Source organism: Sinohyriopsis cumingii, chromosome 7 (genome assembly GCF_028554795.1).
Source record: "Sinohyriopsis cumingii isolate HCF-2022 chromosome 7, ASM2855479v2, whole genome shotgun sequence".
Taxonomy (NCBI): domain Eukaryota; kingdom Metazoa; phylum Mollusca; class Bivalvia; order Unionida; family Unionidae; genus Sinohyriopsis; species Sinohyriopsis cumingii.
In genome coordinates this window covers 85829727-85846993 of record NC_142967.1, presented here as the reverse complement: position 1 = coordinate 85846993, position 17267 = coordinate 85829727, and the positions used below count along the sequence as shown (strand labels likewise).

The window sequence follows — 17267 nt, the reverse complement described above, 5'->3', positions numbered from 1 at the left end:
AATGCACAGATAACCCTGTAGTAATTATTATATTCTAAATAATAAACAATTTCCTTTATATCCATACCAAAATGTCTAACACTAGCTTGTGCATCAAACTAAAATGAGAAGGGGAAAAAAAATTGCTCTTAAATATACTGGAACCAAATTTTGGGTACTAACCAGGAAGTAATAATTGCAACTCTTGTCCATTTGCGTACTCACGAGCACCGAACGTGTAACGCGGTTTTCAAAGAAACACGTGACTTACTGAAGCTTCAAGGTAAACTCCAGGTAAACGTAAGGTTTATCTTAAGACTTCAGATCATGGGGTAAATATGGTAAGTTCTGAATAATAGATTACATAAGAGACGCTTACACTCGTTGCAAACTGTTATCTTTAAAATCTGTGCCATGTGAAGATAATATGACCATGTACAGCTTCGTCTTATGAATCGACTGAACAGTCCTAATAACAAATTTATGTCCGCATACGTGTCTATATGTCTTTGTCTCAGTATATTTAATTTTTAAAAAATATACATTACAATTCCTTCCAGAAATCAGAGAAGAAAATTGTTTAATAAATCGTTCGAAACTCTCATCATCGTCGATAACAGAACTTTAAAATAAAATTAAGAGATATTGTGTTACCCTCTGTCCATCTATAGTTTTGCCCATATGTAACATTAGGAGATATTGTGATACCGTCTGTCCATCTATAGTTTTGCCCATATGTAACATTAGGAGATATTGTGATACCGTCTGTCCATCTATAGTTTTGCCCGTATGTAACATTAGGAGATATTGTGATACCGTCTGTCATCTATAGTTTTGCCCGTATGTAACATTAGGAGATATTGTGATACCGTCTGTCCATCTATAGTTTTGCCCATATGTAACATTAGGAGATATTGTGATAACGTCAGTCCATCTATAGTTTTGCCCATATGCAACATTAGGAGATATTGGGATACCGTCTGTCCATCTATAGTTTTGCCCGTATGTAACATTAGGAGATATTGTGATACCGTCTGTCCATCTATAGTTTTGCCCGTATGTAACATTAGGAGATATTGTGATACCGTCTGTCAATCTATAGTTTTGCCCGTATGTAACATTAGGAGATATTGTGATACCGTCTGTCCATCTATAGTTTTGCCCGTATGTAACATTAGGAGATATTGTGATACCGTCTGTCCATCTATAGTTTTGCCCGTATGTAACATTAGGAGAGATAGTGTGATACCGTCTCTCCATCTATACTTTTGCCCGTATGTAACATTAGGAGATATTGTGATACCGTCTGTCAATCTATAGTTTTGCCCATAGGTAACATTAGGAGATATTGTGATACCGTCTGTCCATCTATAGTTTTGCCCGTATGTAACATTAGGAGAGATAGTGTGATACTGTCTGTCCATCTATAGTTTTGCCCGTATGTAACATTAGGAGATATTGTGATACCGTCTGTCCATCTATAGTTTTGCCCATATGTAACATTAGGAGATATTGTGATACCGTCTGTCAATCTATAGTTTTGCCCGTATGTAACATTAGGAGATATTGTGATACCGTCTGTCCATCTATAGTTTTGCCCGTATGTAACATTAGGAGATATTGTGATACCGTCTGTCCATCTATAGTTTTGCCCGTATGTAACATTAGGAGAGATAGTGTGATACCGTCTGTCCATCTATAGTTTTGCCCGTATGTAACATTAGGAGATATTGTGATACCGTCTGTCCATCTATAGTTTTGCCCATATGTAACATTAGGAGATATTGTGATACCGTCTGTCCATCTATAGTTTTGCCCGTATGTAACATTAGGAGATATTGTGATACCGTCTGTCACTCTATAGTTTTGCCCGTATGTAACATTAGGAGATATTGTGATACCGTCTGTCCATCTATAGTTTTGCCCGTATGTAACATTAGGAGATATTGTGATACCGTCTGTCCATCTATAGTTTTGCCCGTATGTAACATTAGGAGATATTGTGATACCGTCTGTCCATCTATAGTTTTGCCCGTATGTAACATTAGGAGATAGTGTGATACCGTCTGTCCATTTATAGTTTTGCCCACATGTAACATTAGGAGATAGTGTGATACCGTCTCTCCATCTATAGTTTTGCCCACATGTAACATTAGGAGATATTGTGATACCGTCTGTCCATCTATAGTTTTGCCCGTATGTAACATTAGGAGATATTGTGATACCGTCTGTCCATCTATAGTTTTGCCCGTATGTAACATTAGGAGATATTGTGATACCGTCTGTCCATCTATAGTTTTGCCCGTATGTAACATTAGGAGATAGTGTGATACCGTCTCTCCATCTATAGTTTTGCCCACATGTAACATTAGGAGATATTGTGATACCGTCTGTCATCTATAGTTTTGCCCGTATGTAACATTAGGAGATATTGTGATACCGTCTGTCCATCTATAGTTTTGCCCGTATGTAACATTAGGAGAGATAGTGTGATACCGTCTGTCCATCTATAGTTTTGCCCGTATGTAACATTAGGAGATATTGTGATACCGTCTGTCCATCTATAGTTTTGCCCGTATGTAACATTAGGATATAGTGTGATACCGTCTGTCCATCTATAGTTTTGCCCACATGTAACATTAGGAGATATTGTGATACCGTCTGTCCATCTATAGTTTTGCCCACATGTAACATTAGGAGATAGTGTGATACCGTCTCTCCATCTATAGTTTTGCCCACATGTAACATTAGGAGATATTGTGATACCATCTGTCCATCTATAGTTTTGCCCATATGTAACATTAGGAGATAGTGTGATACCATCTGTCCATCTATAGTTTTGCCCATATGTAACATTAGGAGATATTCTGATACCGTCTGTCCATCTATAGTTTTGCCCGTATGTAACATCACGAGATACTCGGATACCGTCTGTCCATCTATAGTTTTGCCCGTATGTAACATTAGGAGATATTGGGATACCATCTGTCCATCTATAGTTTTTCCCATTTGGAACATTAGGAGATATTGTGATACCATCTGTTCATCTATAGTTTTGCCCATATGTAACATTAGGAGATAGTGTGATACCATCTGTCCATCTATAGTTTTGCCCATATGTAACATTAGGAGATATTCTGATACCGTCTGTCCATCTATAGTTTTGCCCGTATGTAACATTAGGAGATACTCGGATACCGTCTGTCCATCTATAGTTTTGCCCGTATGTAACATTAGGAGATATTGGGATACCATCTGTCCATCTATAGTTTTTCCCATTTGTAACATTAGGAGATATTGTGATACCATCTGTTCATCTATAGTTTTGCCCATATGTAACATTAGGATATATTGGGATACCGTCTGTCCATCTATAGTTTTTCCCATATGTAACATTAGGAGATATTGTGATACCGTCTGTCCATCTATAGTTTTCCCATATGTTACGTTAGGAGATATTGTGATACCCTCTATCCATCTATAGATTTGCCCATATGTAACATTAGGAGATATTGTGATGCCATCTGTCCATCTATAGTTTTTCCCATATGTTACGTTAGGAGAGATTGTGATACCCTATGTCAATCTATAGTTTTGCCCGTATGTAACATTAGGAGATATTGTGATACCATCTGTTCATCTATAGTTTTTCCCATATGTTACGTTAGGAGATATTGTGATACCCTCTGTCCATCTATAGTTTTGCCCATATGTAACATTAGGAGATATTGTGATACCATCTGTCCATCTATAGTTTTGCCCATATGTAACATTAGGAGATATTAGGATACCGTCTGTTCATCTATAGTTTTTCCTATATGTTACGTTACGAGATATTGTGATACCGTCTGTCCATCTATAGTTTTCCCCGTGTGTAACATTAGGAAATATTGTGATACCATCTGTCCATCTATAGTTTTTCACATATGTTGCGTTAGTAGATATTGTGATACCCTCTGTCCATCTATAGTTTTGCCCATATGTTACATTAGGAGATATTGGGATACCGTCTGTCCATCTATAGTTTTCCCATATGTTACGTTAGGAGATCTTGTGATACCGTCTGTCCGTCTATAGTTTTACCCGTATGTAACATTAGGAGATATTGTGATACCATCTGTCCATCTATAGTTTTGCCCATATGTAGCATTAGGAGATATTGGGATACCGTCTGTCCATCTATAGTTTTGCCCATATGTAACATTAGGAGATATTGTGATACCGTCTGTCCATCTATAGTTTTGCTCATATGTAACATTAGGAGATATTGCGATACCATCTGTCCATCTATAGTTTTGCCCATATGTAACATTAGGAGAAATTGTGATACCATCTCTCCATCTATAGTTTTTCCCATATGTTACGTTAGGAGATACTGTGATACACTCTTTCCATCTATAGTTTTGCCCGTATGTAACATTAGGAGATATTGGGATACCGTCTGTCCATCTATAGTTTTGCCCATATGTAACATTAGGAGACATTGTGATACCATCTGTCCATCTATAGTTTTTCATATATGTTACGTTAGTGGATATTGTGATACCCTCTGTCCATCTATAGTTTTGCCCATATGTTACATTAGGAGATATTGGGATACCGTCTGTCCGTCTATAGTTTTCCCATATGTTACGTTAGGAGATCTTGTGATACCGTCTGTCCGTCTATAGTTTTGCCCATATGTAACATTAGGAGATATTGTGATACCATCTGTCCATCTATAGTTTTGCCCATATGTAACATTAGGAGATATTGTGATACCGTCTGTCCATCTATAGTTTTGCCCGTATGTAACATTAGGAGAGATAGTGTGATACTGTCTGTCCATCTATAGTTTTGCCCGTATGTAACATTAGGAGATATTGTGATACCGTCTGTCCATCTATAGTTTTGCCCATATGTAACATTAGGAGATATTGTGATACCGTCTGTCAATCTATAGTTTTGCCCGTATGTAACATTAGGAGATATTGTGATACCGTCTGTCCATCTATAGTTTTGCCCGTATGTAACATTAGGAGATATTGTGATACCGTCTGTCCATCTATAGTTTTGCCCGTATGTAACATTAGGAGAGATAGTGTGATACCGTCTGTCCATCTATAGTTTTGCCCGTATGTAACATTAGGAGATATTGTGATACCGTCTGTCAATCTATAGTTTTGCCCATATGTAACATTAGGAGATATTGTGATACCGTCTGTCCATCTATAGTTTTGCCCGTATGTAACATTAGGAGATATTGTGATACCGTCTGTCACTCTGTAGTTTTGCCCGTATGTAACATTAGGAGATATTGTGATACCGTCTGTCCATCTATAGTTTTGCCCGTATGTAACATTAGGAGATATTGTGATACCGTCTGTCCATCTATAGTTTTGCCCGTATGTAACATTAGGAGATATTGTGATACCGTCTGTCCATTTATAGTTTTGCCCGTATGTAACATTAGGAGATATTGTGATACCGTCTGTCCATCTATAGTTTTGCCCGTATGTAACATTAGGAGATATTGTGATACCGTCTGTCCATCTATAGTTTTGCCCGTATGTAACATTAGGAGATATTGTGATACCGTCTGTCCATCTATAGTTTTGCCCGTATGTAACATTAGGAGATATTGTGATACCGTCTGTCCATCTATAGTTTTGCCCGTATGTAACATTAGGAGATAGTGTGATACCGTCTCTCCATCTATAGTTTTGCCCACATGTAACATTAGGAGATATTGTGATACCGTCTGTCCATCTATAGTTTTGCCCGTATGTAACATTAGGAGATATTGTGATACCGTCTGTCCATCTATAGTTTTGCCCGTATGTAACATTAGGAGAGATAGTGTGATACCGTCTGTCCATCTATAGTTTTGCCCGTATGTAACATTAGGAGATATTGTGATACCGTCTGTCCATCCATAGTTTTGCCCGTATGTAACATTAGGATATAGTGTGATACCGTCTGTCCATCTATAGTTTTGCCCACATGTAACATTAGGAGATATTGTGATACCGTCTGTCCATCTATAGTTTTGCCCACATGTAACATTAGGAGATAGTGTGATACCGTCTCTCCATCTATAGTTTTGCCCACATGTAACATTAGGAGATATTGTGATACCATCTGTCCATCTATAGTTTTGCCCATATGTAACATTAGGAGATAGTGTGATACCATCTGTCCATCTATAGTTTTGCCCATATGTAACATTAGGAGATATTCTGATACCGTCTGTCCATCTATAGTTTTGCCCGTATGTAACATCACGAGATACTCGGATACCGTCTGTCCATCTATAGTTTTGCCCGTATGTAACATTAGGAGATATTGGGATACCATCTGTCCATCTATAGTTTTTCCCATTTGTAACATTAGGAGATATTGTGATACCATCTGTTCATCTATAGTTTTGCCCATATGTAACATTAGGAGATAGTGTGATACCATCTGTCCATCTATAGTTTTGCCCATATGTAACATTAGGAGATATTCTGATACCGTCTGTCCATCTATAGTTTTGCCCGTATGTAACATTAGGAGATACTCGGATACCGTCTGTCCATCTATAGTTTTGCCCGTATGTAACATTAGGAGATAATGGGATACCATCTGTCCATCTATAGTTTTTCCCATTTGTAACATTAGGAGATATTGTGATACCATCTGTTCATCTATAGTTTTGCCCATATGTAACATTAGGATATATTGGGATACCGTCTGTCCATCTATAGTTTTTCCCATATGTAACATTAGGAGATATTGTGATACCGTCTGTCCATCTATAGTTTTCCCATATGTTACGTTAGGAGATATTGTGATACCCTCTATCCATCTATAGATTTGCCCATATGTAACATTAGGAGATATTGTGATGCCATCTGTCCATCTATAGTTTTTCCCATATGTTACGTTAGGAGAGATTGTGATACCCTATGTCAATCTATAGTTTTGCCCGTATGTAACATTAGGAGATATTGTGATACCATCTGTTCATCTATAGTTTTTCCCATATGTTACGTTAGGAGATATTGTGATACCCTCTGTCCATCTATAGTTTTGCCCATATGTAACATTAGGAGATATTGTGATACCATCTGTCCATCTATAGTTTTGCCCATATGTAACATTAGGAGATATTAGGATACCGTCTGTTCATCTATAGTTTTTCCTATATGTTACGTTACGAGATATTGTGATACCGTCTGTCCATCTATAGTTTTCCCCGTGTGTAACATTAGGAAATATTGTGATACCATCTGTCCATCTATAGTTTTTCACATATGTTGCGTTAGTAGATATTGTGATACCCTCTGTCCATCTATAGTTTTGCCCATATGTTACATTAGGAGATATTGGGATACCGTCTGTCCATCTATAGTTTTCCCATATGTTATGTTAGGAGATCTTGTGATACCGTCTGTCCGTCTATAGTTTTACCCGTATGTAACATTAGGAGATATTGTGATACCATCTGTCCATCTATAGTTTTGCCCATATGTAGCATTAGGAGATATTGGGATACCGTCTGTCCATCTATAGTTTTGCCCATATGTAACATTAGGAGATATTGTGATACCATCTGTCCATCTATAGTTTTGCTCATATGTAACATTAGGAGATATTGCGATACCATCTGTCCATCTATAGTTTTGCCCATATGTAACATTAGGAGAAATTGTGATACCATCTCTCCATCTATAGTTTTTCCCATATGTTTCGTTAGGAGATACTGTGATACACTCTTTCCATCTATAGTTTTGCCCGTATGTAACATTAGGAGATATTGGGATACCGTCTGTCCATCTATAGTTTTGCCCATATGTAACATTAGGAGACATTGTGATACCATCTGTCCATCTATAGTTTTTCATATATGTTACGTTAGTGGATATTGTGATACCCTCTGTCCATCTATAGTTTTGCCCATATGTTACATTAGGAGATATTGGGATACCGTCTGTCCGTCTATAGTTTTCCCATATGTTACGTTAGGAGATCTTGTGATACCGTCTGTCCGTCTATAGTTTTGCCCATATGTAACATTAGGAGATATTGTGATACCATCTGTCCATCTATAGTTTTGCCCATATGTAACATTAGGAGATATTGTGATACCATCTGTCCATCTATAGTTTTCCCATATGTTACGTTAGGAGATCTTGTGATACCGTCTGTCCGTCTATAGTTTTCCCATATGTTACGTTAGGTGATCTTGTGATACCGTCTGTCCATCTATAGTTTTCCCATATGTTACGTTAGGAGATCTTGTGATACCGTCTGTCCGTCTATAGTTTTACCCGTATGTAACATTAGGAGATATTGTGATACCATCTGCCCATCTATAGTTTTGCCCATATGTAACATTAGGAGATATTGGGATACCGTCTGTCCATCTATAGTTTTCCCATATGTTACGTTAGGAGATCTTGTGATACCGTCTGTCCATCTATAGTTTTCCCATATGTTACGTTAGGAGATCTTGTGATACCGTCTGTCCGTCTATAGTTTTACCCGTATGTAACATTAGGAGATATTGTGATACCCTATGTCAATCTATAGTTTTGCCCGTATGTAACATTAGGAGATATTATGATACCATCTGTCCGTCTATAGTTTTGCCCGTATGTAACATTAGGAGATATTGTGATACCGTCTGTCCATCTATAGTTTTGCGTGTATGTAACATTAGGAGATATTGTGATACCATCTGTCCATCTATAGTTTTTTACATATGTTACGTTAGTAGATATTGTGATACCCTCTGTCCGTCTATAGTTTTGCCCGTATGTAACATTAGGAGATATTGTGATACCATCTGTCCATCTATAGTTTTTTACATATGTTACGTTAGGAGATATTGTGATACCCTATGTCAATCTATAGTTTTGCCCGTATGTAACATTAGGAGATATTGTGATACCATCTGTTCATCTATAGTTTTTCCCATCTGTTACCTTAGGGGATATTGTGATACCCTCTGTCCATCTATAGTTTTGCCCATATGCAACATTAGGAGATATTGTGATACCATCTGTCCATCTACAGTTTTGCCCATATGTAACATTAGGAGATATTTGGATACCGTCTGTCCATCTATAGTTTTTCCTATATGTTACATTAGGAGATATTGTGATACACTCTGTCCATCTATAGTTTTGTCCGTATGTAACATTAGGAGATATTGGGATACCATCTGTCCATCTATACTTTTTCCCATATGTAACATTAGTAGATATTCTGATACCATCTGTCCATCTATAGTTTTGTCCGTATGTAACATTAGGAGATATTGTGATACCATCTGTCCATCTACAGTTTTGCCCATATGTAACATTAGGAGATATTTGGATACCGTCTGTCCATCTATAGTTTTTCCTATATGTTACGTTAGGAGATATTGTGATACCCTATGTCAATCTATAGTTTTGCCCTTATGTAACATTAGGAGATATTGTGATACCATCTGTTCATCTATAGTTTTTCCCATATGTTACCTTAGGGGATATTGTGATACCCTCTGTCCATCTATAGTTTTGCCCATATGTAACATTAGGAGATATTATGATACGATCTCTCCATCTATACTTTTGCCCGTATGTAACATTAGGAGATATTGTGATGCCATCTGTCCATCTATAGTTTTTCCCATATGTAACATTAGGAGATATTCTGATACCATCTGTCCATCTATAGTTTTGCCTGTATGTAACATTAGGAGATATTGTGATGTAATCTGTCCATCTATATTTTTTCACATATGTTACGTGAGTAGATATTGTGATACCCTCTGTCCATCTATAGTTTTGCCTGTATGTAAGATTAGGAGATATTGGGGTACCGTCTGTCCATCTATAGTTTTTCCCATATGTTACGTTAGGAAATATTGTGATACCCTCTGTCCATCTATAGGTTTGCCTGTATGTAACATTAGGAGATATTGTGATGCCCTCTGTCCATCTATAGTTTCTCACATATGTTACGTTAGTAGATATTGTGATACCCTCTGTCCATCTATAGTTTTGCCTGTATGTAACGTTAGACGATATTGTGATACCGTCTGTCCATCTATAGTTTTGCCCGTATGTAACATTAGGAGATATTGGGGTACCGTCTGTCCATCTATAGTTTTTCCCATATGTTACGTTAGGAGATATTGTGATACCCTCTGTCCATCTATAGTTTTGCCTGTATGTAACATTAGGAGATATTGGGATACCGTCTGTCCATCTATAGTTTTTCCCATATGTTACGTTAGGAGATATTGTGATACCATCTGTCCCTCTATAGTTTTTCCCATATGTTACGTTAGGAAATATTGTGATACCCTCTGTCCATCTGTAGGTTTGCCTTTTTTGTAACATTAGGAGATATTGTGATGCCCTCTGTCCATCTATAGTTTTTCACATATGTTACGTTAGTAGATATTGTGATACCCTCTGTCCATCTATAGTTTTGCCTGTATGTAACGTTAGAAGATATTGTGATACCGTCTGTCCATCTATGGTTTTTCCCATATGTTACGTTAGGAGATATTGTGATACCCTCTGTCCATCTGTAGTTTTGCCCGGATGTAACATTAGGAGATATTGTGATACCATGTGTCCATCTATAGTTTTGCCCGTATGTAACATTAGGAGATATTGTGATACCCTCTGTCCATCTATAGTTTTTCCCATATGTTACGTTAGGAGATATTGGGATACCGTCTGTCCATCTGTCGTTTTTCCCATATGTTACGTTAGGAGATATTGTGATACCCTCTGTCCATCTATAGTTTGGCCGTATGTAACATTAGGAGATATTGTGATACCGTCTGTGAATCTATAGTTTTGCCCGTATGTTACGTTAGGAGATTTTGTTATACACTCTGACCATGTATAGTTTTTCCAATATGTAACATTAGGAGATATTGGGATACCGTCTGTCCATCTATAGTTTTGCCCGTTATATCCTCCAGAACCACATCTCCCATCTGCAAGAGTAGTGTCATTATCGCTCCCCGCGTATGTAGTCTGTGCACAAGGGGCCAAAGTGTCAAAAGTACAGAAAAGTAAATTTGTTAACAATGACATTATGAAATATTTTCTTATCAAGCTCGTATATGAGGCCATATGTGACTGATTTTGCATTATTGAATCGTTGGTCGCTGTCGTGGCTGGGGGAATTGGCGTAAGGTGGGGAGAGTGTAAGGTCTTAGAACATAGAATTAATAGCATGTAGCGTTGTTTTTATATGTTCTCCTTGTATGATTTTTCTAGGCTACGTTGTCAGCAGATGAATGTAAGGAAGTCTTGACAAACTGGGCCAATCACCTCTGGGAGGAAAATGAAAAGGTAATTGAACAAAAAAATTACGCATTGTGAATGCTTAATATAATAACTTTTATTTTATATTATCTAACCCCGAATACCTTATATTTGCTTATTCTCACCTTAATAAAGCTATTATGGTTTCTCAATACGTTTGCTTGACGCCATCTTATGACCATCACTGTGATGAGTCTTCCGATGTCTGACTTTTAGACAGACATCGGCATTCTCTCTCTCACTCTCTCTCTCTCTCTCTCTGTATATATATATATATATATATATATATATATATATATATATATATATATATATATATATATATGAGCTGACTAGAACATGAACTTACCCTTGGGAAAATGAAGCTTGCCCCAGAAATGATCAGGTAGAAAATGCTTGCGAAATAACTAGATTTTCAGAAATGAGAGACACAGAGAGAGAGAGAGAGAGAGAGAGAGAGAGCTGTATTAATTTAAATTTGATCATATTCTGTAAATCGTGTTTCTAAGAGCTAGAAACATTCCTTTTCTTTCCTAAATCAGATAGCAGACTCATTTATCAACTACACCCAGAATAAAGAAAGCTGGACTTTGAACTGATTAATTTATAATCGCAGCAGAAAGATTTGTAAGAACTGATTTAATCAATGTGCTTCACAATTATCATTTAATCATGTTGAAATCACCGACATGTTTTAAAACTATTTGACAAGCCGACTTTTGAGAACACTTATTTTTATCCGTTTAATTGTTTGACAAGCAGTATTTACGAATCGGTCTTCTGTTAATTGCTTCATAAACATCAGGTCATAAACGCCCCTTCTGGGTGCTACATCAATCATGCTTTCAATGAAATCATGGTGGTTCAAGGTTAGTGACTAGTATCCTTTATTTCCAAACACACCTGTCAATGAAATCTCACAAGGTATATCATGTACAATTATCACCGTACTCACCTAAAGACGGCGACATTGATTAAAACAATCTACAGACTCGACCACCTAACAAACTGCTCGGGGCAGTTAGGGACCTGAAGCTCGGCTAATCCCGGATACATACAAATATTACTGTGTGTGTGTGTGTGTGTGTGTGTGTGTGTGTCTGTTTTTGTGTGTGTGTCTGTGTGTGTGTGATTTGGATTTGTAACGTAGTTTTAACAATTTTTCAGTCATATCGCTACGATGTCTGCAGTGTGACAGTTTATAGTGATGTCTAGCACTGGGGCATCATGCGACAGACATGTATCATGATGTCCCACCCAGTCACATTATCCTGACACCAGGCCGTTCAGTCCTAACATAACTATTAATGCTGAGCACCAAGCGAGACAGCTGTTTGTACAATTTTTGCAAATCTTGGTATGACTCGGCTTGGGATCGCACCCACGACCTTCTGCATCCGAGGCGGATGCTCTAACCACTAGACCCCCGGAGTGGTCAAATATTACTATTAAAATGTAACTGATAAATTAGAATACCAGTATGTATTCCTTATTTGGCAAAACTGGCTTCAGTTAGTAAATCTGGTTTGTTTTCACAGACGTCACGATTGTGTTTGCAAATACCCACAATGCAACGCGCGCCTACCTTGAGTAGCCATTTTGAGTCCCTAACAAACCTTTATCAACACCAGTTATCACGTGTATTCAAGATAATAATCTAATTTAATTGTCGATAAGATTATTGATTTAATCGAAATGATATTTAGATTATACTTGAAATTATGTGCCCCTATAGCACGAAAATAAAAATAAAACTAAATTTCCTGGCTTATATCGAAAGGCAAAAAAAAGTGAAATTGAACCATAGTCGTGCATATTGCTATCAAACATAAATGCAGTTATTTGTTTATACAAACAGATAATATTGTCTTTTTAAAAAAATATATTGTATTATGTCACTAAACTTGTCACCTTGAAAGAGTATTTCCGGACAATGATTTTTGGGATACAATAAAATTGCATAGCATGTGTATTATGTCAAAACTTGTATGCACAACTACTTTTCGCGAAAACATTGCCTGTGCCAAAGACAAATGACAAACCAATTGTAATGAGAACGGCCAGATATTGTATTTGGAGTGGAGATGATGGACGTAGGCTGATATTGAATATAAGCGATAGCCGTTCAAAGAAGTTTCATCTTCAGTGTATTAAAACGAAACATGTGCCTAACGGAGCATGACTCTGTACCGAATGTCAAGTGTACAGAATTCTCTAGATGATTTTATACTATTTTAAATGGCTGACGAAAGAACATCTTTACTTTAATCAAGATGTATATTTGCTTACGCAAATATCAATCAATTGTGGGAACAAATTGAACAGAACAAAAAAGAAAGTAAAATACACTGAATTGAACAATGTCTTATCAAAAATTAGATTGGACTCAGAAAGAAGAAAAAAAGCTTATCTCAGTACGACCAACAAGATGACATGTACAAAGTTGAAAAGATTTTAAATGCCATAACAATGAAAAGTAGAAAGCAATCACTTTTGAAGTGGAAAGGATATGATGAATAGTGTAACAGTAAGGAACTAGCAGAAAATATTATTCCATTTAAAGAAGCTGTAGTTGATAAGCTGTATAAGTAATGAAAATAAAAATATTGCGTCTTTGTAATTCCAATGAATAATTAAAATAAATGATTCCATTCAAAATATACCTGAAGACAACAGTAAATGGCTCGAGACTGATATTAAAATAGGAATGAATAATTTTGTGGACTTCACTCTTACATAAAAAATATAAGACACAATAAAATGATGAGGATTCTGGTGTCAAGTTCCCATCCAGAACATTCTAAATTGTAAATAAGGCTAGACCTTAACCTCAAATATCAGTAAACAACTTATTGATAAGTTACCAACATGACAACGTAATATGAGAACAGTTAGGTAGGCCAAATTTCTACCCTCAGTTACGGACCAAGGTCAAACATGCAATACAATTAAATATGCATAACGCTGAGTAACACCCAGTGTATGAAAATAAACCCCACTTCTTAGTGTTCTAGATAGCTCTTTTTCTAACCACCCTACCATCAAACTAATTTTAAAAATTTACAATCAGTCTCATATGTCCCTTACTGTTTGTCTATCTGTCTACCTCTGTCTATATATTGATACATAGTTTCATTAAATTTTCCCAGAGCAAGGCCATATTAGTGGTGCTTAGCGTCGGTGATGTCTGGCGAGTCATTCGGATGCTTACAGAATTAGGTCAGATCGACACAGCGGCCTTGTTTATTGAGGCCTGCATGGAACAAGTTGTCATAAAACAGAGCTTGACAGGTATGAACACTTATATAAATTGGCACTTTTCAGCTAAAGAACACATATCAAAAAATATAACCAGAAACATTCATGCATAGAATCATACACACATGCAAACTATATAGACACACAAGGTAATGATTCTTTGGCTAATATAACTGCCATTATTGGTAGTAGTAGTAGTAGTAGTAGTAGTTATTTACAAAAAAAAAATTATAATTTCAAATGAGCAATGTAATGAAGTTCACAAACTTTCAGTTCTAATTTCTACAGTTATCGAAATCAGTATGAGTGTGAATGCTTATGGTAATTATTTTAGTTTTTCCTTATACCAATTAATACATTGTTCATATTGGATATTTTGTATCAAAAGAATCAAAGTTTTTATTTTAAAAAAGTTTATTTACAATATCGTTCGAGAAAATCTAGACCATCGAGGTGATGGTCTTTTCAGATTGTACAATATATCTTCACATTTCCTCGATGTAGTATGTTTGAACTTCAATGGAAATGAATTTGCGTGTAACTTGATAATTTAAGACAAAATAATGAGCTTTTAAAGCTGTCAAGATTTTGACACCCTATTTTTATGGTCGCGTGCTTGTACATAAATTGTAAAACGAACCTCTCTCGTGTTGTGTATTGCGTAAGTTGTAAACCAAGTTTACTTGAATGTAATTTATGCATCATACAACAACAGAACTACATTCTTCATATTTTCAGCAAACGCCTTGTCTTCCTCAGTTTTAAGTAACATACTGAACACATATTCTAACTAGTCATGCAGGTAGAGGCTAATTGTAGATTCATGGTCAGTCACGTGACGCTATCAGCCAGTCAGCTTTCAAGAATAAGCAGCGTTTGTTGGCACTCTGAGTCAAAGAACCATCATCAAAGCAAGCCATTTGAAACTTCATCTGTTTGGCCCAAATCCTACAGATATTTCTAGTGCCCCACAGCCAGCCCCAACTGTCCAACTCGTGGTTGATATGCTGTTAGGACTGATGATTTAAGTTTATCCAACTCGTGGTTGCTATGCTATTAGGACTGATGATTTAAGTTTATCCAACTCGTGGTTGCTATGCTATTAGGACTGATGATTTAAGTTTATCCAACTCGTGGTTGCTATGCTATTAGGACAAATGAGTTAAGTTCGTCCAGCTACCTAAGTATACTTAGTTTAAATTTTACTGCCCATGCTGTTTGTTGATATTTAAAGAGTTAACACCATATACTTTTACCTGCACCTCGTAACAGATACTACCAGTACATATAATAGTCGATGAGACTTCGAGCATAATGCAAGAGGCCTGAGACAGCATTCATCATACAGGAGACTGATGTTTATGAAGAGGCGAGAACTGGGACAATATTAAAAAACAAATGAATGTTGTTTTCGGCTGCCATGTTTACTAAATCATTGCACATAAAGTTAATGGGAATCCAATGATGAACACCTCCATAAATTGAAAAGATACACGAAGCTGTTGAATAAAATCACGTATTACACACGAGTAAAATCTCGCTGAGTAAAACCTCACTGAGTAAAATCTCGCAGTACACATGAGTAAAATCTCGTTGAGTAAAATCTCGTATTACACATGTGCTGGCAGATGCTACTCAGCTAATACACAGACATTACTTTAAACCAACGTTCCATATCACTACATATGCACCAATTAGCACACTGTTGAAACTGGATCAACAATGGTATCGATGTGAACACGAATTGACCTTCCAGGCCAATGAATTGACCGTTTTGTCAAAGAATTAATGACCGCCACTATATTGACCACTCCGTTAGCTTAACTCATTCAGCCCCAGACCCGTTATCAGTATCACTGCTGCTATGCCCCAGCAGCGCTAAGCTATGTCTAGCTGCGTGTGCCCCAGAGTTTTTACCTGTTTGAAAATTTTGTAAACATCGTGCACATGCATTCACTCTTACCTTAATTTCTCTGCTTATATCCAATTAAAATCCAAGAAAGTTTCACCATTTATTGCAAATGAATTTGTCTACACAGTGATGTATTTTTTTTCCCTATTTGTCCAAGTCTTTCACGACTTATTTATACAGAATTTACAAAATTATGTGCAACGTTTATCCGCAAGAACTCGATCATCAGCGCTGTCAGCATCCTCATCTTCGGACGATTCAATCTCAGAAACTTCTATGTCCAAATCGAAATCTCACAAAATATCCAACTAATGAACATATCTTTCCTCAGCTTGCTCAGTATTTTCAAGATCAAACCCGAGAAACTCCTCATTTTTGCTCTCATCAAAAATCACTCTTACGTCCGCCATCATTTACGATTTTTCATGACCAGAACACGTGTAGTTAAACCGCTTTCAAAACAGGAGCCCTTAGCTTCTGAACAATTCAAATTTCCGCAAATGAAAGTAAAATCATTTCTGATTGGTTTAATAGTTGTTAGTTCTTGGAATAAACCCATTTCTAACCAATCAGAGACGTTGAATCTAACACACATTCATCACGCTTGGAGACGGGATCGGCCATTGAATGCAGTAAAAAAATCACGACTACAGGCGGGATCGGCCATTGAATGCAGAAACCGGATCACGCCTACAGACGGGATCGGGGCTTAAAGGGTTAAGTGGTTACAGCATCCGCATGGGATATCATAGTTTTTGTTGTGAACTAATCTGCCGTCCAACATTCAAGATTCTATGCTTAATTAGTCTTGAACA

At 36.9% G+C, this 17267-nt stretch overlaps 1 protein-coding gene across 2 annotated transcripts in view; it reads left to right on the top strand.

Moving 5' to 3' along the window:
- LOC149795663 (WD repeat-containing protein 11-like) overlaps window positions 1–17267 on the top strand; it is a 208123-nt gene that overhangs the window by 189703 nt on the left and 1153 nt on the right. For both annotated transcript variants that reach the window (XM_089964120.1, XM_089964121.1), the window contains exons 28-29: window positions 11235–11309; window positions 14432–14573. In XM_089964120.1, coding sequence (XP_089820246.1) covers window positions 11235–11309; window positions 14432–14573 — 217 coding nt within the window. The remainder of the gene's footprint in view (window positions 1–11234; window positions 11310–14431; window positions 14574–17267) is intronic.